This window comes from Canis lupus, chromosome 9 (genome assembly GCF_011100685.1).
Source record: "Canis lupus familiaris isolate Mischka breed German Shepherd chromosome 9, alternate assembly UU_Cfam_GSD_1.0, whole genome shotgun sequence".
NCBI lineage: Eukaryota > Metazoa > Chordata > Mammalia > Carnivora > Canidae > Canis > Canis lupus.
In genome coordinates, this window is record NC_049230.1 from 48,515,738 (window position 1) to 48,535,978 (window position 20,241).

Genomic DNA, 20,241 nt, shown 5'->3' on the forward strand with positions numbered 1-20,241 from the left:
GACATCTAGGTGCTCCTAGTTCTGGAAGTTTTTGCTTCATGTATTTTGGGGAGTCTGTTTTTAGGTGCTTATTTGTCTTATTGTTACATTGGAAAATGCTATGGGAACAACAAGCATGAATGAACTGGCGTGTTTATGCTAATATCAGATGAAATTGGCTTTCCTTCAAAACAGTGTTGGGATGCCTGGGTGGCTCAGCGGTTGAGCATCTGCCTTTGGCCCAGGGTGTGATCCTGGAGTCCCGGGATCAAGTCCCATGTCGGGCTCCCTGCATGGAGCCTGCTTCTCCCTCTGCCTGTGTCTCTGCCTCTCTCTCTGTCTCTTATGAATAAATAAAATCTTTTAAATTTTTCTTAATTTTTATTTATTTATGATAGTCACAGAGAGAGAGAGAGAGAGGCAGAGACATAGGCAGAGGGAGAAGCAGGCTCCATGCACCGGGAGCCTGATGTGGGATTCGATCCCGGGTCTCCAGGATCGCGCCCTGGGCCAAAGGCAGGCGCCAAACCGCTGCGCCACCCAGGGATCCCCTGAATAAATAAAATCTTAAAAAAAAAAAAAACAACAGTGTTACTGGAAGCAGAGTTCCACTGCCTGTCAGGATTTGGAAGGTGTGCCTTTGCTTTCTGGTATCAGGGTTATGGTGGCTGTGGCTGACCTGCTTTTCCTTTCTGAATTATTTTGAGACCTTCACCGATCCTTGGAACTCTGAAATGTCACAAGATGTATTCAGAAGTGGGTTTTGTTCATCTGTCCTCCACGGCCTGAAACCAGAAGGTTTTCAGTTGCCAAATGTCTTCTGTTAGGCTCCCTTCTACTTCCCTATTCTCCTTCTCACCTGATTGACCCTCAAGGATTCCAAGGACAGCCTGTTGGACCAGTAGCAGCAGCAGCAGCTCCCTCGGAAGATGTGGGAACTGGAGAAACTCAGGCTTCACCCCAGAATCCCAGGGTCAGAATATGCATTTTAAGATCTGCAGGTGACTTGTCTGCATGAAAAGATTTGAGAAGCGCTAGGGTAGGCCTCCATGTCTTTTCTTTCATGGTATGTTTTTGCCACCATCACCCTTTTTGTTTTTCGCTCCATATTCCAGTATTCCACTATTTTGTGGAATTTTATCAGCAGCAATATTTTTAATTACCAAGAGCCTCTCTTGTTCCTTTTCTTTTATAGCAATTTATTCCCATTCAATATATGTGATACCTCCTTGAATCTCTCAGGGCATTTTAACCCCAGTGATCCTGGATCCTGTTTCAGGGGCACTGCTCTCCTTGCTTGCTTCTTTTTTTTTTTTTTCTCTCCTTGCTTCTGTAGGTCTCTTCCAGGCACTGGTTTCCTTCACCTCTGAGTCAGCCTTGGTTGAACCCTCCTGGTCCAGAAAGAGTGGGCCAGACTCCTCTGTGGCTGCCGTGCAGTTTGTCTGCTTGTCCCCCCTGATTGTGAAGGCTGCAGGGGCTTTGGGGCAGCAGGTGGGAGCTGCCTGAGGCCGGGAAATCCCTAGGTGCTGGGGTGAAGGGGTGTGGTGGACATGCACGTATGCTGCCAGGAAAGGCTTGCTACTCATTGAGTACAGTGTGGCCGGCAGACAGCCCCAGCCATCGGCTCTTTCGGGGTCAGCCTCACCTACAGGAGCTGTCACACACCGGTACACTCTCCCCAATTCCCAGTGACTCAGGTGAAAGTACAAAAAGCCCAACCAAGGCGTGGCAGACTGCCATTGCAGCTGATTGCCTGCTCCCATCCTGTCCAGTGTGGTACCTCAACTGCTTTCCTATATCCCAAACTCTACTTTAGCATCTGCTTCCAGAGAACCCCAGCTGGGATGGCAGACCCCTGGACTGGCCTGAGAAAGTGGGAAGTAAGATGGGGCTTGGAGCCTGGGTGGGGACCACCCCACTGACACAGGTACAGTGGAGCTGATGGCCCTGTGCCCCAGGCATCTGTGCAGCCTTTGAAGTTGCACGGGATGGACCAACTGAGTGCTAAACCCTCTCATGTTTGACAGCAAAATAATGAACACGTGGGGTCAGGAGCAGGCCAGGTGGGGCCCTCGTTCACTTACACAGTTCTCACTCCCTCAGGGGTGGTGGGAAATGCCTAATGCTCAGGACCGCTGGCCCCCAAGGACAGTTACATGCAGCCAAGGCAGGCCTGTTGAGCAAGGGTTGGAGGCCCAGTTGGGAAGCCTGGGGCTGCACACTTACAGCCTGACACTTGAACTTTTCTAAAGCTTCTAAACCTGCAGACGTGGTGCCACCCACCCTGAGGGGAATGATGCAGACATTCAGTTTCCTCCCCTGAGACTGCATCTTAGGAACCAGTTACCTTCCTTTCACAAGGCCTTTGCTGGGCAGAATCCAACAGCAATCAGCCAGTCAGGTTGGCACCTGGGGGACCAGGGACCCCACCTGAGGAGCTTCAGGATCCAGCCAGCAGATGTGAGCGGAGTGGGGGCCGGGCTGTGGGCGTGGAGGCCTGGGGCATCTGAGGAGTGGCTGGCAGATTACTAGACATGGAAGGTCCTGCACTTGGGAGTTTTGTTCTAGATGCTGGATTCGAAATGTCACAAGAACCCTGAGGTCCAGGCTGGAAGTCGCCAGGAGATGTGCGGTGCAGAGGCCACTGTCACCATGGAATAGAGCAAGGACAGGATGGGGCCCCGGGGGAGCAGAAAGGCTGGATGGGCTGTAAGGCTGACACAGACCCACACGGACTCCAGATGTCAGGGCTACCAGCTCTGGGTGGGTCGCGAGACCAGCTGACCTGACAGCATAGGAACCATCAGGAGTGTGAAGGTTGGGGCAAAAGGGGGAGAGTCAAGCAGGCTGTAAGTGAGGAAGGCTGCTGCATAGCAGCAGGGCCAGTGTCCTTTGAGAAACAGCACTGGGGACTGGCAGGGACACACAGGAGCATCCGGGCAGAGGAATGGCCTCCCAGGACTCATGGCAGTATGGTCAGGAAACCCCCACAATCCTAGAGCTTCTGGGAGGACCATAAGTTCCTGCTTCCAACTGTGGACAGAGGGGAAAACGGGAGCCAGAGGCCCTGCTGGGAACAGGGACCCTCCTCCACAACCCCCTCTGCCTGCTACCATCACTGCCGCTCCATCATATGCTCCCCAGGAGGAGCTACCTTTTCCCCAGCATTCCAGGCCAGGGTTCTGGTGAGGGGCCAGAGCAGCTGAGCCACCCTTGCCCCAGCTGCACAAGGAAGGGGAGTCACCCATCCCCACCCCTAGACTGTCCCCAGGCTCTTTGGTCCTGGCCGAGTGGCCTCCCCTCTCTGGACCTTGATTCCCATCTGTCACATGAGACAACCATAGGGCTACTTGGATAGTGATGAAGAGCTGCCTCAGGTACAAGGTCCAGCCCCAAGGGGCCTCCCCTGCCTCCAGCACGCCCTGGACTAGATGGCTGAAGCCCAGCTGGAGTCCTCGAAAGAGCGGTCCTTCTCCCTCTGCAGATGGCAATGGGGGGCTGTACTGCGCACTGTCAGACCACCAGATTCTGGATGACATGGAGCGTCGAGGAGTGGAGTTTGTGCATGTGTACTGTGTGGACAACATCCTCGTGCGGCTGGCTGACCCGGTCTTCATTGGCTTCTGCGTGCTTCGCGGCGCAGACTGTGGGGCCAAGGTGAGCCCCCCACCCGCCCCCGCCTTGCCCCGTCCCCTCCCCCCGTCCGTCCCCGGTCCACCCGGCCATGCCCCTCCTCCCAGTCCCACCCCGGTCCACCTGGCCCCGCCCCGGTCTGCCTCGCCCCGCCCCTCCTCCCCGCCCCCTGTCCGCCTGGCCCCGCCCCTCCTCCCAGCCCCGCCCCCGGTCTGCCGGGCCCCGCCCCGTCAGCCTTCCCAGCCCAGGCCTTGGCCGCAGGTGGTGGAAAAGGCCTACCCAGAGGAGCCAGTGGGTGTGGTGTGCCAGGTGGACGGGGTCCCCCAGGTGGTGGAGTACAGCGAGGTCAGCCCCGAGACTGCTCAGCTTCGTGGGCCTGATGGGCACCTGCTCTACAGCCTGGGCAACATCTGCAACCACTTCTTCACCCGAGGCTTCCTCCAGATGGTCAGCAGGTGTGCTCAGCAGGTGGCCGCGGGTGGTGGCCAGAGTGGCTCCCCGGGGTGTCCTATCTGAACTGTGTCTTTCCTCCTCTTGTCATCCTGTTGTTCTCCAGCGAGTTTGAGCCCTTGCTGAAGCCACATGTGGCTGTGAAGAAGGTCCCATACGTGGATGAGGAGGGAAATCCGGTAAAGCCGATAAAACCAAACGGGATAAAGATGGAGAAGTTTGTGTTTGATGTGTTCCCGTTTGCTAAGTTAGTGGCAGAAGTCATTTATTTTTTCTTTCTTTCCTCTCTGTTTTGGTGGTGGGTTCTGAGGCCCAGCTGGGCCGGGAATGGAGGCATGTGGGGCACACAGTGGGGCCACCCCCTTTGCAGTGGGGAGCAGGGGCTGTAGGCAGGCTCAGGGACAACACCAGGGGAAGCAGCCCCCGCAGTGTGAGCATGGCAGCATCTGGGGCTGTGTACTCGGGGAGACACCCCTGCTCCTCCTGAGCCCTCTGTCTGTTCCTGGCCCGGGGTTAGGAGGTTGTTTCCAGGCCAGGGGGCTGGGGGCCTCCCCGGGGGGGTGGTTGGCTCTTACTCTGGGGTCCCAGGGTCTGGGGGTTTGGCTGGTGGGAATGGAAGGACGTCAAGCAGCCGCAGGGATCTCAGGAGCAAAGATGCAGGTGGTGCCTGTGGGCCCTCCATGGAGGCGACTGGCCCTTCTCATCGTCACTGCAGTGCAGCCTTCACCTGCCCAGGACCAGGGCCTCTGGCCAGGACATCTGGTCACTAGTTCTCATCCACATAGGAGTTTCGTGGCCTTTGAAGTGTCTCGGGAGGAGGAGTTCTCTCCTCTGAAGAATGCTGCCTCGGATGCCAGAGACAACCCCGCCATGACCCGGCGTGCCCTGCTCATGCAGCATTACCGCTGGGCCCTGCAGGCAGGGGCCCACTTCCTGGATGCGTGTGGGGCCCGGCTCCCTGAACTGCCCAGGTGAGTGTGGCCTCAGCGTGCTCCCCAAAGGATCAGGCTATCCGGGTCCATCCCCCAGCCCCAGGCTTGCCGACTCTGCTGGGCTGTGGTGTGGCCTTGTGCTCCGAGTGGCCACATGCCCTGGTCAACCTTGCGGTGACTGGGGCCTCGGGGCCAACCCCTAGAAGTCTGCTTGGGGACTGGGGGAGGTGGGTGGCTGCCACCCTTCCTGACTCACTTATGAGCTCTGAAACCAAGACCTCGGCATGACATTTGGAAAACAGCAAGGCAGGTCACTCTTCAGGGCCAGCGAAGGAAAGGACGTGAGGTTTCCATCTTCTCAGTTATCCGCAGCCCCGGCCTAACCTGGCTGCCCGGGTGCTGTGAGGGGTGCCTGCAGGGACGAGGGGGGGGTTTTCCCGCCCAAAGAAGAGCCTGCCACTTGGGCAGGGGCAGTTTGCGGAGGGCTCCGGGTGTGCAGAGGAAGCGGGGATTGCTGAGAAGAGACCTTGGGGAGCTGGGTCAGGCAAGGACAGCCCCAGGGCACACACCCCGGAGCAGGTGCTGACACGTGGGCTCCCACAGCCTGCCGGACGGCACAGAGCCTCCAGCCATCTGTGAGATCTCACCCTTGGTGTCCTACGCTGGAGAGGTGAGAGCCGACGGCCCCATCTAGAGCTTTCTGGGGTAGGGCATGCATGATTGGGGGGAAGACTGGGGAGAAGTGGGTGCTGGGGTGGAAGGTCACAGCTCTGACTCAGTTTACCAATGGGGCAAATAGTTCCTTAAGTTAGAGAGGATCTTCTGGGCCATGAGTGGGGATGAGGAATCAAGATCCTCATAGGTCTCGGAGAGGCAGGAAGATGTCAGCGTTTGGGGTTCCGGCAAGGAAGACTTTATGGAAGCCTTGCTGAGGGAGCGATACTGGCCCCGACCCTCTGACTGGACCTCCCTGAGCATGCCTAGAGACTCCTAGGGCCTGGGTCTAAAGGTGGCATCCAAGCCTTGTTCTGGAAGCCTCTCTGGCCCTGCCTTACTGTGGCTCAAGAAGAGTTTGTGCCCCCTCTATGCACTAGATGTGAAAATGTGGCCATCATGACTTTATTGTCTCCAGGGTCTGGAGATGTACCTGCAAGGCCGCGAGTTCCGGTCCCCCTTCATCCTGGATGAGAACCAGGCCAGGGCTCTGCAGGCCTGACTGGCTCCCAGACCTGCCAACCCCAGGGCCTGAGGGCTGGGGACACAGCTTACTCCACCAGGGTGGGGCCTCTCCCACCACCGGTTCCCACGGACACAAATGACCCTAGGCCTGCTAGAGACCTACGAGGGTTTTTTCCTCTGGGCTCCTGGCTGCGGGAGGCAGAGGTGTGGCATCCCATCCCGGTCCTGGGCCCTGCCTGGGGGCGACTGGAGGATCAATGGCCCCTTCTAGCCCTCCACGCAGCTCCCCTTGGTGAAGAGCTACAGCCACGCAGCTTCTCTGCAGATACACAGGTGGGCAGGGAGGGAGGAGGGAGGGGAGGGCGCCCCTCCCTCGCAGGGCCAGGTGTGGAAGGTGCTGCCCCCTCCCTCCCTCCCTCCCTCCTGCTCTGGCAGCCAACAGGAAGCCGAAGGAAGCCGGTGAGGCTGGAGGGGGGTGGGTGGCACAGCCTGGCCCCAAATTTCTCACCACCCCCAGCCCACACTCAGCCTGCACACCTAAAGGGGGAACCTCTCCATTTCCCCAGAGACCTCGATTCCTCCGCCACCTCTGTGGTTGGTTCAGGCCCCTGCATTTTAGGTGCTCCGACCAAGAACCAGGGGGCCCAAGAACCAGGGGGCCGACACTAGGGGCCTCTCACCACGTGGCTCCTCAGTCTGGAACGCAAGCGGCCAGAGAGCGCTCCACCCCTCGACTCTCCACCGACCGGAAGCGGGCTTTCTAGTCTGCCACACATCGTGGCGCTCTCTAGAGGGAGACGCGGCCTCCATGTCCGGGCGCAGGCTCGGGCATTGCACCCCTGCAGCCAGACCGGGGCTGCGGGGAAAGCCGCGGGCCCAGCCCCTCGCCCCTGCCTGCTTTCCCCTCCGCAAGGCAACACAGGGGGCCACCCCCCACCCTGGCCTGCGCGGCAGCCCTCACCGCGTGGGAGCCGAGCTCGCCCGAGGAAAAGGATGCCCTGGGCCCCCTGCATCCTGACCTGGGCCCGGGGCGGGGGCAGGGCCGCGCCCCCCCCCCTCCAGGAGGACTGTGTACCCCCCAGGCCCTGCCAGTCCTTCGTAACCTCAGAGGTGACCCGTGTGCCTGAGGACCCTTCCCTCGGCTGCTCTCTCGCCCCCAGCTGCCGCTCCCCAGCGCCACAGCCCCAAGCTGTGCAACCTGTCTTCTCAGCAGGAGGGTCAACTACGGACACCGTTGCTGTGAAGGGACGGTTTATTTTAAAATAATTAGACCCTTCTATCAGGTCTCACACACAGCACGGAGGGAGGCAGGGAGGTGCCGGGTGCGGACCGCCGTCTCCGCGGACCCGCAGCTTACAGGATGGTAGGGCTCCCAGTCCTGTCTCACGGGCGTGCGCGCCCCTTCCCGCTGTGTCCTCCAGAGAGGCCCCTCGGGCTACCGGGACAGTCTCTGACCCCAGACGAGCCACCGCGGAACCACTGACTTCTGAGGGACTGCCACGCTCGGATGCGACGGAATGCGGGGGTGGGGGTGGGGGTGGGGGCGGGGGCGGGGCAGATGTCCAATAAACGCAGGAAGCCGTGATGATCCCGGGCCCGGCCAGTGCAGTGCCTGCCGCGCTCGTCCGTGCGCCGGAACAGGGGGCCACACGCCCGGCCGCTCGCGCTCTGCGCCGCCCAACTCTTCAGCGGGGGCGGGGGCGGGGGCGGGGGCGGGGGCGAAGGGGCTGGGACCACCCAGGGAGTGGGTCGGACACCCTGGGGGCGGCTCCCAGCCTGCCCGCCCTCTCCGCCGGTAGAGGCGTGGGGGGCACCGGAGCGCACGAGGGCTCTCGGGGACAGGCTCGGACAGGCCCGGTGCTCATGGAGCAGGACGCACGGCCAGGACCGCGGGGGCGCGGCGGGCTCAGCCCAGGGGCCCGGCCGCACAGCGCCGAGCACGGCCCGGAGCCCAGCCGACCCTCGGGACGCATCCACTCGCTGCGGGGGCCGTCGTCGCGCCTCGACGATGGACGCGGGGAGCCGCCGTCCTGTCGCCGGGCTGCGCGGCCCACCTAGCTCCGGGCGGGGCAGTCGGGCCCCGGAATCCCCGCCACGCGGCGACGCCGGCCGGTTCCCCGGAGCCCACGCCGAGCCCAGGCCGAGGCTGCGCGCGAGCGGGCGAGCTGTGCGCAGGCGCGCGCGGGCGAGCGCCGAGGCCGTGAGGTCACGGCGCAGGTGCGGCCGTGCGCCGACGCCGTGGGACGTAAACACGCGCGCGCAGGCGCAGTGGGGGTGGGAGGGCGCGGCGCAGGCGCATTGGCGGCGCACGCGATGGGCGGGGTGTGGACGCCGCTGCGATGGCTGCCCACAGGTGTCGGACCAGCGGAGCCCCCGGCCCCTCTCAGAGCCCGGCCTCCTGACGCCGCTAGGGGGCGGGGCCCCCCCGGGCCGCCTCCGCCGCTGTCATGTATCCGCCGCTGCCGCCGCCGGCGCCGCATCGGGACTTCATCTCGGTGACGCTGAGCCTCGGCCAGAGCTACGACGGAAGCAAAAGCTGGCGGCGGCGCTCGTGCTGGAGGGTGAGGGTCCGGGCCGGGGTCGCGGGGTCCCGGGGTCGCCGACCCGCAGCCGTCTTTGGGGCCGGAGCTCGGCGGGTCAGGAGCTCGGCCTGTGCGCCGCGGTCTCGGGCTCGGGGCGTCCACACCTCGCGTCCGGGCAGTCGGCGGGGTCCCTTCGGCCGCGGCCGGGCGGTAGGCGGGGCTCCTGCGCGCGGCTCTCCCGGCGTCCCTGTCCGTGCCGAGAGGGCCCCTGCTCCGGCCGCGGGAACGAACTGGCCGCAGCGGACCGGGGTCCCGGTGCTGTTGTTTCCGGTCACAAGCCTCCTTCCCCGTGCCTGCCTTAGAAATGGAAGCAGCTGTCGAGGTTGCAGCGGAACGTGATACTCTTCTCGCTCACGTTCCTGATGCTCTGTGGCTTCCTGTCCTACATCAGCGTGGCTGACCAGTGGACAGGTACCAGCTGCACCATCCCTGAGGGCGGGGCGGGCCACGGGTGGGCGAGAAGTCCAGGCAACCAGGAGCGGGAGCACTGTCAGCCGTGGGGCTAGACGGGGATGTGAGTTCCGTTTGTCCATGGCAGCTTCCTCAGCATCTGCTGTCTGTACCCGCGTTCCCTCCCCTCTGTCTCTCAGAGAAATGGAGGTCCTATGGTCCCAAGCTCTGCTGGGACCCCCCTCCCCAACTTCCTCCCCGTGTTACCGTTTCTGGAAAGGCCCCGGGCAGAGTCCTGGTGAGCCTGCAGGGGATCCTGCTGTATTTCTCCGTGAGGTGCTGAGGGGCAGCAAGGAAGGCTGAGGAGGCGCTGCAGGCGGCTCAGGCCTGTGGCCTGCCTGCTACCATTTGTACTCCCTGAGAGGGAGGAGGTTAAGACGCCCTGCTCGTCGGGCGTGGGTTGGGGTTAAGGACCACAACTGCTAGCGCTTGGAGAAAAGTTGGGTTCCCTCTGGCCGTTCTGGGATTCACTTGAATGACCTTCCTCAGGTCTCGGCACGTCCTTTCCTAAGGGATCACGGCTGCTGCGATGTCGTGCTCTACGACCCACTTTGAATCTCCACTAGGCTGTGTGGCCAGTGGCAAAACGCTTGTTTTTATTCTCTTGTTCAGCCGTGGACGGCAGGTCAGCGGAAGAGCAGAAAACGAGACCAGCAGATCCACCCGTCTTGCCAGCTCCTCAGAAAGCAGATGCACATCCAGAAAACATGCAGGGGGCCTTACCTCAGGTACTGTAGCTGAACTACATGTGCGCTTGGAACCGAGGTGTAACTGGGGTCTGTCCGCAGGGGTTTCCAACAGATGGGGAGAATTTTCTGTCTCACCGCGGGGTTGATGTTTGAAGCTCATGCTCCTCGTTCTGGGCCGGCAGGATGATGCTTGGGGCGGGAAAGGGGAATACTCTTTCCCTTGTTCCTCTCGTACCAGAGCCTCTGGTAGCTGGTGAGCAAAACAGACCCATTCCCCTCGCGAGGAGCTACGGGCTGGCGGGGCAGGCAGGCGGCTCGTGGTATACATCCTGCGAGGGAGAGGGCTGTGGCCACCGTGAGGGATGAGGCTGGCGCCAGTGCCCCAGTCACGGGAGCCCCAGTGAGGGTGGCACACTGAATCGATGACTGGGGCTGAGACTCTGCTGGTTCTGGCTGGACTCAGGAGAGCAGGGCTTGAGTTGAACAAAAGTGCCCAAGGCCGGGGAGGTGGGCTTGCTCAGGGAGCTGAAGCGTCAGAACATCTGGACGGGACAGGGGGGCTGGGATTGGTCCAGGCCGGGCCCTATGGGCGGGGCTGCCCGGGTGAGCAGCAGGACGCAGCTCTCCAAAGTGTCATAACCTGGAAATTGTATGTAAAAAAGCGGGTCTTCTCCCTTGTAGAGCCAGCAGGTGTTTTTTTCACTTCTTCTGGTCGTTCTTTTACATATGGGCTCTCTCGTAATTGTAACGAAAGTGGAGCCGTCCTGGCACGTTTCCCCACCGAACGACATGTTCCCAGAGCTGTTTTGGGAGGTCAGTGATCCAGTGCGTGGTGTCCACCAGGGGCCTGGACGGTAAGGCCCCTGGTCCAGACCTCGGGACACGGAGCTCCTCATGGAGGCCGCTTGGACTTCGTCTGTTGCTCAGGCTCCAGCACTGGTTCCCCACACCTGGGTCAGCCTGGGTGGTTTGCTTCAGCCGGACCCCTTTCTCTTGGCCACGGGGTTCCTGGCTCTATGTTGTTTGCGTCTATACAACGGGAACAGCGTCACGGATTCTGTGGATGCCAAGAAGCAGGGATTTTGTCCGATTCCCAAGTGGGCCTCCTTGCTGTCCTCTGGAGGCGGCGCCTCATCCAGCCCTGTGTTGAGGACCAGCTGTTCCCGGGCCCCTGCACTCCATCCGTGACCCGGCGCCTTCCCCCACTGCACCGTTCCCGAGGATGAGGTGCAAGAGTCCTGGGGCGCTGGACCGCGACGGTGTTCTCTCTGGTTCCGTCCACAGACACGTGGTCCTGACCCTTTCTTGCTACTTTTTAGGATCCGTGACAGCCTGGCAACATCCCGGACCTGGAGTTTAACCAGCCGTCTAGGGCTGCACCAGCCCGTTGGCATGGTCTCCGTCTCAGTTGGTCGGGGCCAGGAGATCACACGTCAGGATCTCCTGGCCAAAGCTGCGAGTGGTGATGGAACACAGAGGGAGTTTCCTCCGGGGCTGTGTGCTTCTAGCCAGTTCACACGCTCCGTGGGGGTGGGCCTGACAGGGAGAGCGTCCCGGGCGGGGAAGGAACAGCACGCAGCTCGTAGGCAACTGAACTATTTTCACGGGTGACTTATATTTTTATCTAGAAGCCTCAGAGGCATTTCCGACGGGGACCACCCAACCTGCATCTTAGAGCCCCCGGTAAAGACTCCGAGGACCCGAGGCAGGGAGACACCAAGCGGAGGGATGAGGCGGTGGGCGATGCTCATCAGGAGGAAAGCACGCAGAGAACGGTGGTCAGGTACGAGGAGCACCATGCGGGGGGCTGCGTGTGCAGAAACGCTGAGGCCGCTGTATTTGGTGGTTTCTGAAAACCAGAGAAGGAGAATGAGCGTGATGCTTAAGTATATTGTCCTTTCAGAGCAGGCAGGATAGAAGGCGGGGGTGGGGGGGCTCAGGCTGGGAGGGGGGGCCCTGCCTGGAGCGGAGGGCGGCAAGGCACTGGCCAGGGCTGGGCAGTGGGACCTTGGGGCGTTGGCAGTCTTCGCCCTCCAGCTGGCTGGTGGCTCTTCCTTCTGTCCCTGAAGCTGGAGGGGAGCGGTGATTGAGCCGCAGCCCGGCACCGAACTTCCTTCGAGGAAGGCAGAGGCCCCCGCCAGGCCTTCCTCCCAGGCCCCCAGGATTCAGAACCCAGCAGGTAAGTCCCCACCTGCACCCCGTTGGGTCTCACCTGGACGCTGTGACGGAGAGGGTACGTGGACACCCGGATGAGCGTGCAGTACGTGTGCTGGAGTGCCTGCCGTCCCTCCGAGTGCTGGTCACCCTCAGACCCTCAGGCAGGCCACAGCTCTCGTTAGGGCCTTGGAGAGGACACGGGGCTCCTCAGTAGCCCGTTGACTGGGCCCCGACTGTCGCTGGAGCCACGGGCCGCCGGGTGGGCAGGAGGCTCGTTTCCAGCCTGCACCCGTGCCACGGCGGGGCCTGGGGGATGTGGAGATGCGGTCGCCCCTCAGCGTCTCCATCCAGGCCCATTGGGTCCCAGCAGCTGTGCGGGGCCCTGCGTGGTCACACCAGTAGTCGAGGGACTTCTGGGCGCTGGCACTCTGTGAGCCCCAGGTGGCCTGCCTGCTTCGGTCCTCACGGCATTCTCTGAGGTCATCTGTTGGTGGTGTCCCTGCCCCGCGGACCGGAGAACTGAGGTTAGGCCAGTGACGGCCCAGACCACGGCCTCATGCAGCGGGTCCTTGGGTGCTTGCGCCAGGCCAGCTGAGTCTGGGGCCCAGGCAGTGACCCTCTGGACCCGGCTGCCATGGCCTCCGTAGGAGGGGGCGGGGGGACACGTGGCCCAGGCATGTGGGGGAGACACAGCGATCGTGGGGCTCTGCAGACGGATGCCAAGGTTACGTCTGTCCGCCCAGATGGGCCTCAGACCCGTGGGAAGAGCACGTGCAGTGACGCCATCGACATGCACGGTCTCGTCTACCTGGTGACTGTGTGACTCGGTCCTGTCCTCCTACGTGTGGAGGGCAGTCGCAGGTCCCCCAGAAAGGCTCCAGGGGGGCCCCAGGTGTGTCTGCTCCACGGGACTTCCTGTTTGCAAATACACGTGCCCGGGGCTGACAGGGCGCGAAACGGGCCCTTTGAAGCTGAGGCGCCCTGTGCAGGTTACCCGCAGCCAGCTCACGGGGTACCCCTGAAGCCACGGGATCCTGTGCAGGTGCTGGGCCACCTCCTTGGGGGTCTCCGCTCGCTGCGTGTTCCCTGCAGTCCCAGAGGGTGGAGGCGACAGGCCCAGGCCAGGTGGTTGAGACCTTGCCACCTTGGCGAGGTCCAGCTGTGAGGGTCCGACCTTCGGCGCCGTCCACTGCTGCCCTGTAGCCCTGGACGGTGCCCCCCGGCCCTGTTCCTTGTGGGGCTGCAGAAGGGTCTGTCTAACCCTGACCGCGCTGGTTCTGTGACCTGCTCTCTCTCTCTAGCCTCCCCAAACGAGCGTCAGAGAGCTGTGATTGACGCCTTCCGCCACGCGTGGGCCGGATACCGCAAATTCGCCTGGGGCCATGATGAGCTGAAACCTGTGTCCAGGTCCTTCAGTGAGTGGTTTGGCCTGGGCCTGACCCTGATTGACGCTCTGGACACCATGTGGATTTTGGGTCTGAAAAAAGGTATCCGCTCCTTCCCCAACACACAGCCCCGATTCTCCTCGGGTGACACTCGGGCGGGCAGAAGGGAGGGTGAACGGTGCCCGGATGGGGGAAACGCTGCTGTTTCCTTCTGGCGTGCTCTCCTTCTCGTGGGTGACAGGAGTGGACTTGCCGTGCACAGGCAGCTGCTTTGCTGTTTGACGTCAGGCCCCCGAGGACCCACAGGGCAGCCCCCCCCCCCCCCCCAGCAAGTTCCAGCCAGTGCTTCCGCGGTGTCCAGAAGGGGCTCTGTGGCGGGAGGTGACCCGTGACCCGAGAGGCCATCAGCACCGGGGTCTCTGCCTCACGCACATCCTCCTGGAGCCACACGGATCGGGTGGTCGTGGGATCACCAGCCTAGGTTATCTCTGAGCCGATCTCAGGAAGTCCAGTTAAGTCATCCAAGGAGGCAACGCCTCCTGTGAGGTGACCCCACGGCCTCGGATGCCACGATCTTTCATGACGACTGCCTGAGCGCCCGAGTGCATGCCGGCTCGTCTTATCTGTGTCCTGGGGGGTGTGAGGGCTCCTGCCCAGCCCGCAGGCCATGACACGCAAACCTGTGGGAGAGAGAGAGAGATGGGAGGAAGCACAGAGCCCCGAGGGAGAGGCCCCGGGGCACGAGGCCGGCAACGGGCTCCCCTACCCTCGCTGTTTCACGTCTCAGAGTTTGAAGAGGCCAGGAAGTGGGTGTCGAAGAAGCTACGGTTTCAGAAAGATGTGGACGTCAACCTGTTTGAGAGCACAATCCGGATCCTTGGTGGGCTTCTGAGCGCCTACCACCTGTCGGGGGACGAGCTCTTCCTGAGGAAGGCTGTGAGTGTCTCAGCCCGGGCCGGCTCGCGCTGCGGGGAGAGGAGTCCCAGCGAGTGAGCAAACAGTTGTTTCTCGGCTCGAGGGATTGGGGGGCGTGGGGGGGTCCGTTCCCAGATCTCCCACCCCTGATCCGGTGGGGCCTCCTTTGCGCACGTGCGCACGAGCTGGCCTAGCGCTGCCTGTATCACCGCGACCTGCAGGGAATTCCTCTCGGAGCTCTGCGGGGCCAGCTCCGATTTGCGGCCATGGTGCGTCGAGGCCGGGTGAAGCTGGCAGGTCCCACGTCCCCATAACTGGGCAGACTCAGGGCCAGGGTGGCGTCATGGGACGGAGGCAAGGCCGCCGGGCAGCAGGGAGCCTTGACGCCTCGCCATGTTGTTGTGTCAGGAAGATTTTGGGAATCGGCTCATGCCTGCGTTCCAGACGCCTTCCAAGATCCCGTACTCCGACGTCAACATCGGCACTGGGGCCGCCCACCCGCCCCGCTGGACCTCGGACAGCACGGTGGCCGAGGTCACGAGCATTCAGCTGGAGTTCCGGGAGCTCTCGCGCCTCACGGGAAGTAAGAAGTTTCAGGTAGGCATGGGCCCGGCGGGTGCAGGGGGCGAGGGCTGGGGTGCACCCTGACCCCGGGTCGCGGTGACACCAACCTCCCGTGTCCTCTGTCGGTCCCTGTTTGCTCTTAGTGGATCCCTCTTCCTCCCTGATGACGGATGCTGGGGCGTCGAGGCATCACCCGGGCCCCCGTCCTCAGGGTCCCCCCCTGCCGGCCTCCCACGTGCCGCAGTGGCATGCGGACAGCGGGGGTGTTGGGGGGAGGGTGCCAGTACCCCTGGGGTCGGCTGGGCTAGGTGGCTCTGTGCTGTGTGGCCTCTGGGCCTGGTGGTGGTTTTTGGACTCCCCGCCTGGCTGTCAGCATCTTTGTCAGGCAGTCCTCGTCCCTCCGCGCTCCTCCTGGGCAGCTTCTGCACTCGGCACGCTGTGCCGTTCGTTCTCCTCTTTCTCTTGAGACACTGAGATGTGGGTCACGTGCTAAGAATGCGAGGCTCTCCACGTGCAGCCATACCGCATTCCTCGGGCACAGCGGTTGCCACGTTCTGAGTCCCGAACGACGTCCCCCCTGAGAGGTGATCCATCGCCCGTGACGCACCCTCCTGCCCTCTGGGGCCTGGGACCACAGAGCGAGCCGTGTGCGTGTGGGTGGCTCTCCGTTTTTCATCCGGCGTGGGCGAGGTCCTGCAGCACAGGCCTCCCGCGTCTGGCCCTTTTAGCGCGCGCGACGTTGTCATCTGCGTGGAAAGCATTTCCGGACACGTCTGTGTCGTGGCACGTGTGCAGGTCGCCCCTGTCCGTGGCCCAGCAGCACCCCATCTTGTGGACGGATCCCGTGATGTCCTGTGCAGGCGCTCGTCGGCGGGGGGCGCCGGGTCATCTCCGACGGGGGCGGGGACATGGGGGGTGAGGGCCGTGCTCCCGTGACCATCGTAGCGGGCGCGTCAGGGTGCCTCGCGCTCGATGCGGTTTCCGTAACCATGACTTGCGGCATTTCCAATGCGGGCCGCCCCAGGTGTTTGTGTCCTTGGGGGATGGGTGGTGTGCGGGCCCCTCCGCCTTGAGAGGATCTATGAGTCAGCGTGGGCGTCTGTGTGGGGTAGAGGCCAGGCTGCCGGTCTTCGTGCGGGGTCCTGAGCGTGGTGACAAAATGCGCACAGAGCTGTGGAGCCTGGTTGCGGGGAGCCACCTGGGATGACGAGCGAGCTGAGAGGAGCTGAGGCCGTTGGGTCTTGTGGCCGCTCAGGAGTCACCGGGTGGACGCATGGCAAGCCCGGGCGCAGAAGCAGACACGCCTGCCTTCTCTCCAGCGAGTGGGAGAAGACGGCCATGCCTGGGCCGGAGGTGGTGTGGACGGGGCTGTGGTCTCGAGGCACAGCCCCCTGCGGCTGAGCTCAGTCCTATCACCGGGCCTGTGGCCCCTGCCCAGGCATCGAGGCAGTCGTGCGTGAACAGACGGGCCCAGCGCTGTGGGGCCCGCCCGGGCGGGTCTCAGAAACCCCCCTGCCCAGGGCATCCAGGCTGAGGGCGCCATGGCCGGGATCATGGCCTGCTCTCTGCTCCGCAGGGCCCAGCGGGTCAGTCCTGGCGGGGGGTGAGGGGATGAGCCCACGGAGCCCCTCTGTGCCACGGGCCACCCGCTCTCTCGCTCACCCCGCTCCCCCCTCGTCTGCCCCAGGAGGCTGCGGAGGAGGTGACGCGGCATGTCCACTCCCTGTCGGGCAAGAAGGACGGGCTGGTGCCCATGTTCATCAATACGCACAGCGGCCTCTTCACGCACATGGGCGTGTTCACTCTGGGAGCCAGGGCCGACAGCTACTACGAGTACCTGCTGAAGCAGTGGATCCAGGGTGGAAAGCAGGAGACGCAGTGAGGCCGGTTTTTGCTGCCTTGGGGTGGGGTCCCCACGCCCCCTGATCCCCGGTCCTTGGCCAGGCAGCCACAGCCATGCCGGCCCAGCCTCGGCCCCCCTCGGGAACGTGTTTCTTCCAACCATGGCCTTTGTGCCGAGGATGAGGAGGAGGGGGCCTGGGGCCTGGCCTGGCCTGGCCGAACAGGCATCCTTGGGGTGTGGAGACCTCCCCCTGCGCACATGCTCCCCAGCCGCAGGTGGCCAGGTTCCCCTGGGCCACCCGGCGCTTACTGTTCTGACGCTCAGAACGCACGCTTACCCGGAGAGCGATGCGGTCGCTACTGCATCGTGCATTGTATGGCACGGGGGAGAGAACTGGATGTTCCTGAGGTCTCGAGCCTAGGGGTGACAGCGACCCCTGACCCCTGGGGGGCAGCTGCGGGCTGACCCCTGCGGGCAGAGACGAGGGCATCCCGGCACAGAGAGCCGTGGTGGGCATGTGGGTCCTGGGGCCCTGCTGAGGCTGGTCTTGGGGGGCCCCTCGGGGGGGGGCGTCAAGAGGAACGCTCCCGTCCAGGGGAGCGGAGGGCCGAGCCCTGTGCCCCACGCCGCCGACGGCCACGAGCCTCGGCTTGCGCTGGCCTGATGCCACCCCAGACGGGGCCAGGCGTCTGGGCCACTAGCATGCACGTGGCACCGCACGGCCACGTGCCCGATCGCGGGGCGGGGAAGTGGGGGCCATGCGCCTGCCTGGCGTGCGCTGAGGGGGCCCCCTGTCTGCTCAGGTTGCTAGAAGACTACCTGGAAGCCATCGAGGGAATCAGAAGGCACCTGCTGCGCAGGTCTGAGCCCAGAAAGCTCACCTTCGTGGGGGAGCTGGCCCACGGCCGCTTCAGCGCCAAGATGGTGAGCACGTGGGTGACCCGGGGTGGGTGGGGGGCCTTGGACTCCCATCGGACGGCTTTGTGAGTCAGGACATTGCAGAGAGCGGTGGCAGCCCAGCCGTGGAGCGGGAGTTCTCCCGGTTCGGGTCTGCTTGTGTCAGGTCCAGGCAGGGCTGCGTGGCCCGGACCCGTTCCCGTGACGACAGCAGGGCGCAGTCACAGGGGCACTGAGGTCCGCAGTGGGCACCAGGGCCCTCCCCGTGCCTCTCCGTGTCCCCTCTGCCCTGGGGTCACTGCTGGTCTCCTACTATGGGTCCCGCTGAAGCCCGGGGGTGTCTGGGGTCGGGGTCGGTCCAGGGGAGCCAGCCGCTACCTCCCCCCTCCCCCGCTCCCCCCGCTCACGTGGAGCGCCAGATGCTGGGCCCACGGGGAGTCCCTTGCCTGTGTGGAACCGAGGCAGCGCCAGCCCTGTTGTCGGCGCCATGCCCCCTGCGCTGTGCGGCCACAGACTCCGCAGTGGTGAGGACCTGCTCTGATTTCAGGACCACCTGGTATGCTTCCTGCCAGGGACGCTGGCTCTGGGCGCCCACCACGGCCTGCCCGCCGACCACATGGAGCTGGCCCGGGCGCTCATGGACACCTGCTACCAGATGAACCGTCAGATGGAGACGGGGCTGAGCCCCGAAATCGTGCACTTCAACCTGTACCCCCAGAACGACCACAAAGACGTGCAAGTCAAGGTGAGCAGGGCCGGGGTGTGGGGGCGCCTGGGGGCCTGGCCTGAGCTCAGCCCGCATTCCCCTCCGCCCCCCCGCCCCCACAGCCGGCCGACAGGCACAACCTGCTGCGGCCCGAGACGGTGGAGAGCCTGTTCTACTTGTACCGCCTCACGGGGGACCGCAAGTACCAGGACTGGGGCTGGGAAATTCTGCAGAGCTTCAACACGTACACGCGGGTGAGCTGCCTGCCGGCCATCTGGCCCAGAGCGGCTGGGACTGGGAGGGCAGGCACCGTGACCTCGGGAGTTCAGGGCACGTGGGACCCAGGGTCTCGGGGGCTGGGGCGTCCCGAGGGGCTTGCTTGTGTGGGGAGGGCGCCTGCGGCGGCCTGGTATGCACGGGGCGCATCCTCCCCGGATATTCCGTGTGGCCTGGGCGGCCCTCCTCCACCCCGGGATGGGCTCGGGGGCCCTGCTCCCCAGATGGCACTGGGACCGTGGCGCCTCTCGTCCTGCCATCGGGGCCATGGCTCAGACACGGTCATGCCCTGTCCAGGGCCCACCACCTGCCCTGCAGAGCCAAAGCTTGTCCTTTGCCCTGTGGTGTGGAAGGCGGTGGGTTCTGGGCTCCTCGGGTGCCCTTGGGGCCTTGGGAGGCGGCGCTTGCCATCGGGTCACTCGAGAGGAGCTGGCATCTCCGAGGGGGTGTCTGGAGGCCCCATGGCCAACTGGCTCCGCTGAGGGGGGCCAGTTCCCTGGTGGACCTTGGGGTCCCCCACCCCGACCCTGCCCTGGCCCGCGTAGGGCACACTGCGGTGAGGCAGGGAGACTTGGGGTGGGGTTCCTCTGGTTGCCGGGGCCTCACCCCCGGGCCGAGGCTGGCACGGGGAGCTGCCTGTGCCTGCAGCCTTGACGCCATGGTCTTGCCTCTTGCGCAGGTCCCCTCGGGTGGCTACTCCTCCATCAGCAACGTCCAGGATCCCCTCAATCCCCAGCCCAGGGACAAGATGGAGAGCTTTTTTCTGGGGGAGACGCTTAAGTACCTGTATCTGCTCTTCTCTGATGACCCAGACCTGCTCAGCCTGGACACCTATGTGTTCAACACGGAGGCTCACCCCTTGCCCATCTGGGCCCCGCCTAGGGAGGTGTGATGCCCCTGTGGGCCTTGCCTAGGGTTCTCATTTGTCTGGTTTTTGTGGAACCTGTTCAGCACATCCCTGGTCATGTTTTGGTCCAGTGTCCTGGGTCTTGGCCCTTTTGTCCACCTAGCTGGAGCCTGTGGCCCAGGCCAGGCTGAGGACAGAACCCAGCATTCCTTAGCTGCAGTGTCTCAGGGCCTGAGGTGGTCAGGGCTGTTGGCTTCTCGTCCTGGCGGCTTCTCGTCACAGCTGTGTTCTAGGGTCTTCGCCATTCAGCCCGTCCACCAGGGAGTCTCCTGCTTCCCGAAGAAACTGGAATCATGATGTACATTCCTGGTACCCACACGTCTTTCCGTCCGTCGGTGCCCAGCCCTGTGTCCACATCCCTGCATCTTTGGGGCTGTTCTGGGTAGCCCCGTCCTGTTCAGAGACAAGAGCTAAAGGGATGTCCCGACGTGGGGCTCAGCCTGGAGTCTCAGAGCTTGCTTGTGTGCTGGCCCGAGGGTCTTGGGGCACCTGCGGGCTGTGGTGTTTACACATTGGACTCAGGGATCCTCTCCCGGCCCTGCAGGGGCCGGGAGTGGGAGGGGGGTGGTTCCTTCTGCTCCTGGACCACCCCAGAGAATGGACTTTCCAGGCAGCATAAAGGTAGATTGCTATGACGGTCATGTGTGGAGACTCTGTGTTTCCTCAGCTGTGATGGGGGGCATCTAGGCCCCCGTCC

The 20,241-nt window shown here is 63.3% G+C and overlaps 2 protein-coding genes and 1 long non-coding RNA gene across 4 annotated transcripts; 2 read left to right on the top strand and 1 right to left on the bottom strand.

Moving 5' to 3' along the window:
• The first annotated feature begins 3,275 nt into the window (after positions 1-3,275).
• Positions 3,276-7,705, top strand: LOC606974 (UDP-N-acetylhexosamine pyrophosphorylase-like protein 1). Its single transcript, XM_038548684.1, has 6 exons — positions 3,276-3,636; positions 3,874-4,067; positions 4,169-4,309; positions 4,848-5,033; positions 5,598-5,664; positions 6,127-7,705. Exons 1-6 carry the CDS (start codon positions 3,340-3,342, stop codon positions 6,208-6,210), a joined length of 969 nt encoding a protein of 322 aa, XP_038404612.1. The 5' UTR covers positions 3,276-3,339; the 3' UTR covers positions 6,211-7,705.
• Positions 7,706-8,473: 768 nt separating this feature from the next.
• On the top strand, positions 8,474-20,180 carry LOC480667 (endoplasmic reticulum mannosyl-oligosaccharide 1,2-alpha-mannosidase). The gene is made up of 13 exons (XM_038548686.1): positions 8,474-8,734; positions 9,058-9,166; positions 9,818-9,933; positions 11,523-11,677; positions 11,964-12,073; positions 13,353-13,538; positions 14,224-14,372; positions 14,760-14,948; positions 16,603-16,793; positions 17,562-17,682; positions 18,203-18,400; positions 18,484-18,615; positions 19,317-20,180. The coding sequence occupies exons 1-13, from the start codon at positions 8,621-8,623 to the stop codon at positions 19,527-19,529; spliced, it is 1,983 nt and encodes a 660-aa protein (XP_038404614.1). The 5' UTR covers positions 8,474-8,620; the 3' UTR covers positions 19,530-20,180.
• LOC119873343 lies at positions 11,491-14,962 on the bottom strand. Of its 2 annotated transcripts, XR_005364794.1 has the most exons (4): positions 14,526-14,540; positions 14,203-14,401; positions 12,107-14,116; positions 11,491-11,743 (listed from the first exon to the last, which is right to left on the bottom strand). It is a non-coding gene; the product is annotated as an uncharacterized LOC119873343 (long non-coding RNA). The 2 variants fall into 2 exon arrangements; XR_005364793.1 differs by having other exon boundaries at positions 14,203-14,962.
• Positions 20,181-20,241: the final 61 nt, after the last annotated feature.

Coding starts and splice junctions, on each gene's coding strand:
- LOC480667 (XM_038548686.1), top strand. CDS start 8,621: ATGTATCCGCCGCTGCCGCCGCCGGCGCCGCATCGGGACTTCATCTCG. Junction 9,934..11,522: donor TGCAGGGGGCCTTACCTCAG/GTACTGTAGCTG, acceptor ATTTTTATCTAG/AAGCCTCAGAGGCATTTCCG. Junction 12,074..13,352: donor CAGGATTCAGAACCCAGCAG/GTAAGTCCCCAC, acceptor CTCTCTCTCTAG/CCTCCCCAAACGAGCGTCAG.
- LOC606974 (XM_038548684.1), top strand. CDS start 3,340: ATGAAGAGCTGCCTCAGGTACAAGGTCCAGCCCCAAGGGGCCTCCCCT. Junction 3,637..3,873: donor GCGCAGACTGTGGGGCCAAG/GTGAGCCCCCCA, acceptor CCTTGGCCGCAG/GTGGTGGAAAAGGCCTACCC. Junction 5,665..6,126: donor TGGTGTCCTACGCTGGAGAG/GTGAGAGCCGAC, acceptor TATTGTCTCCAG/GGTCTGGAGATGTACCTGCA.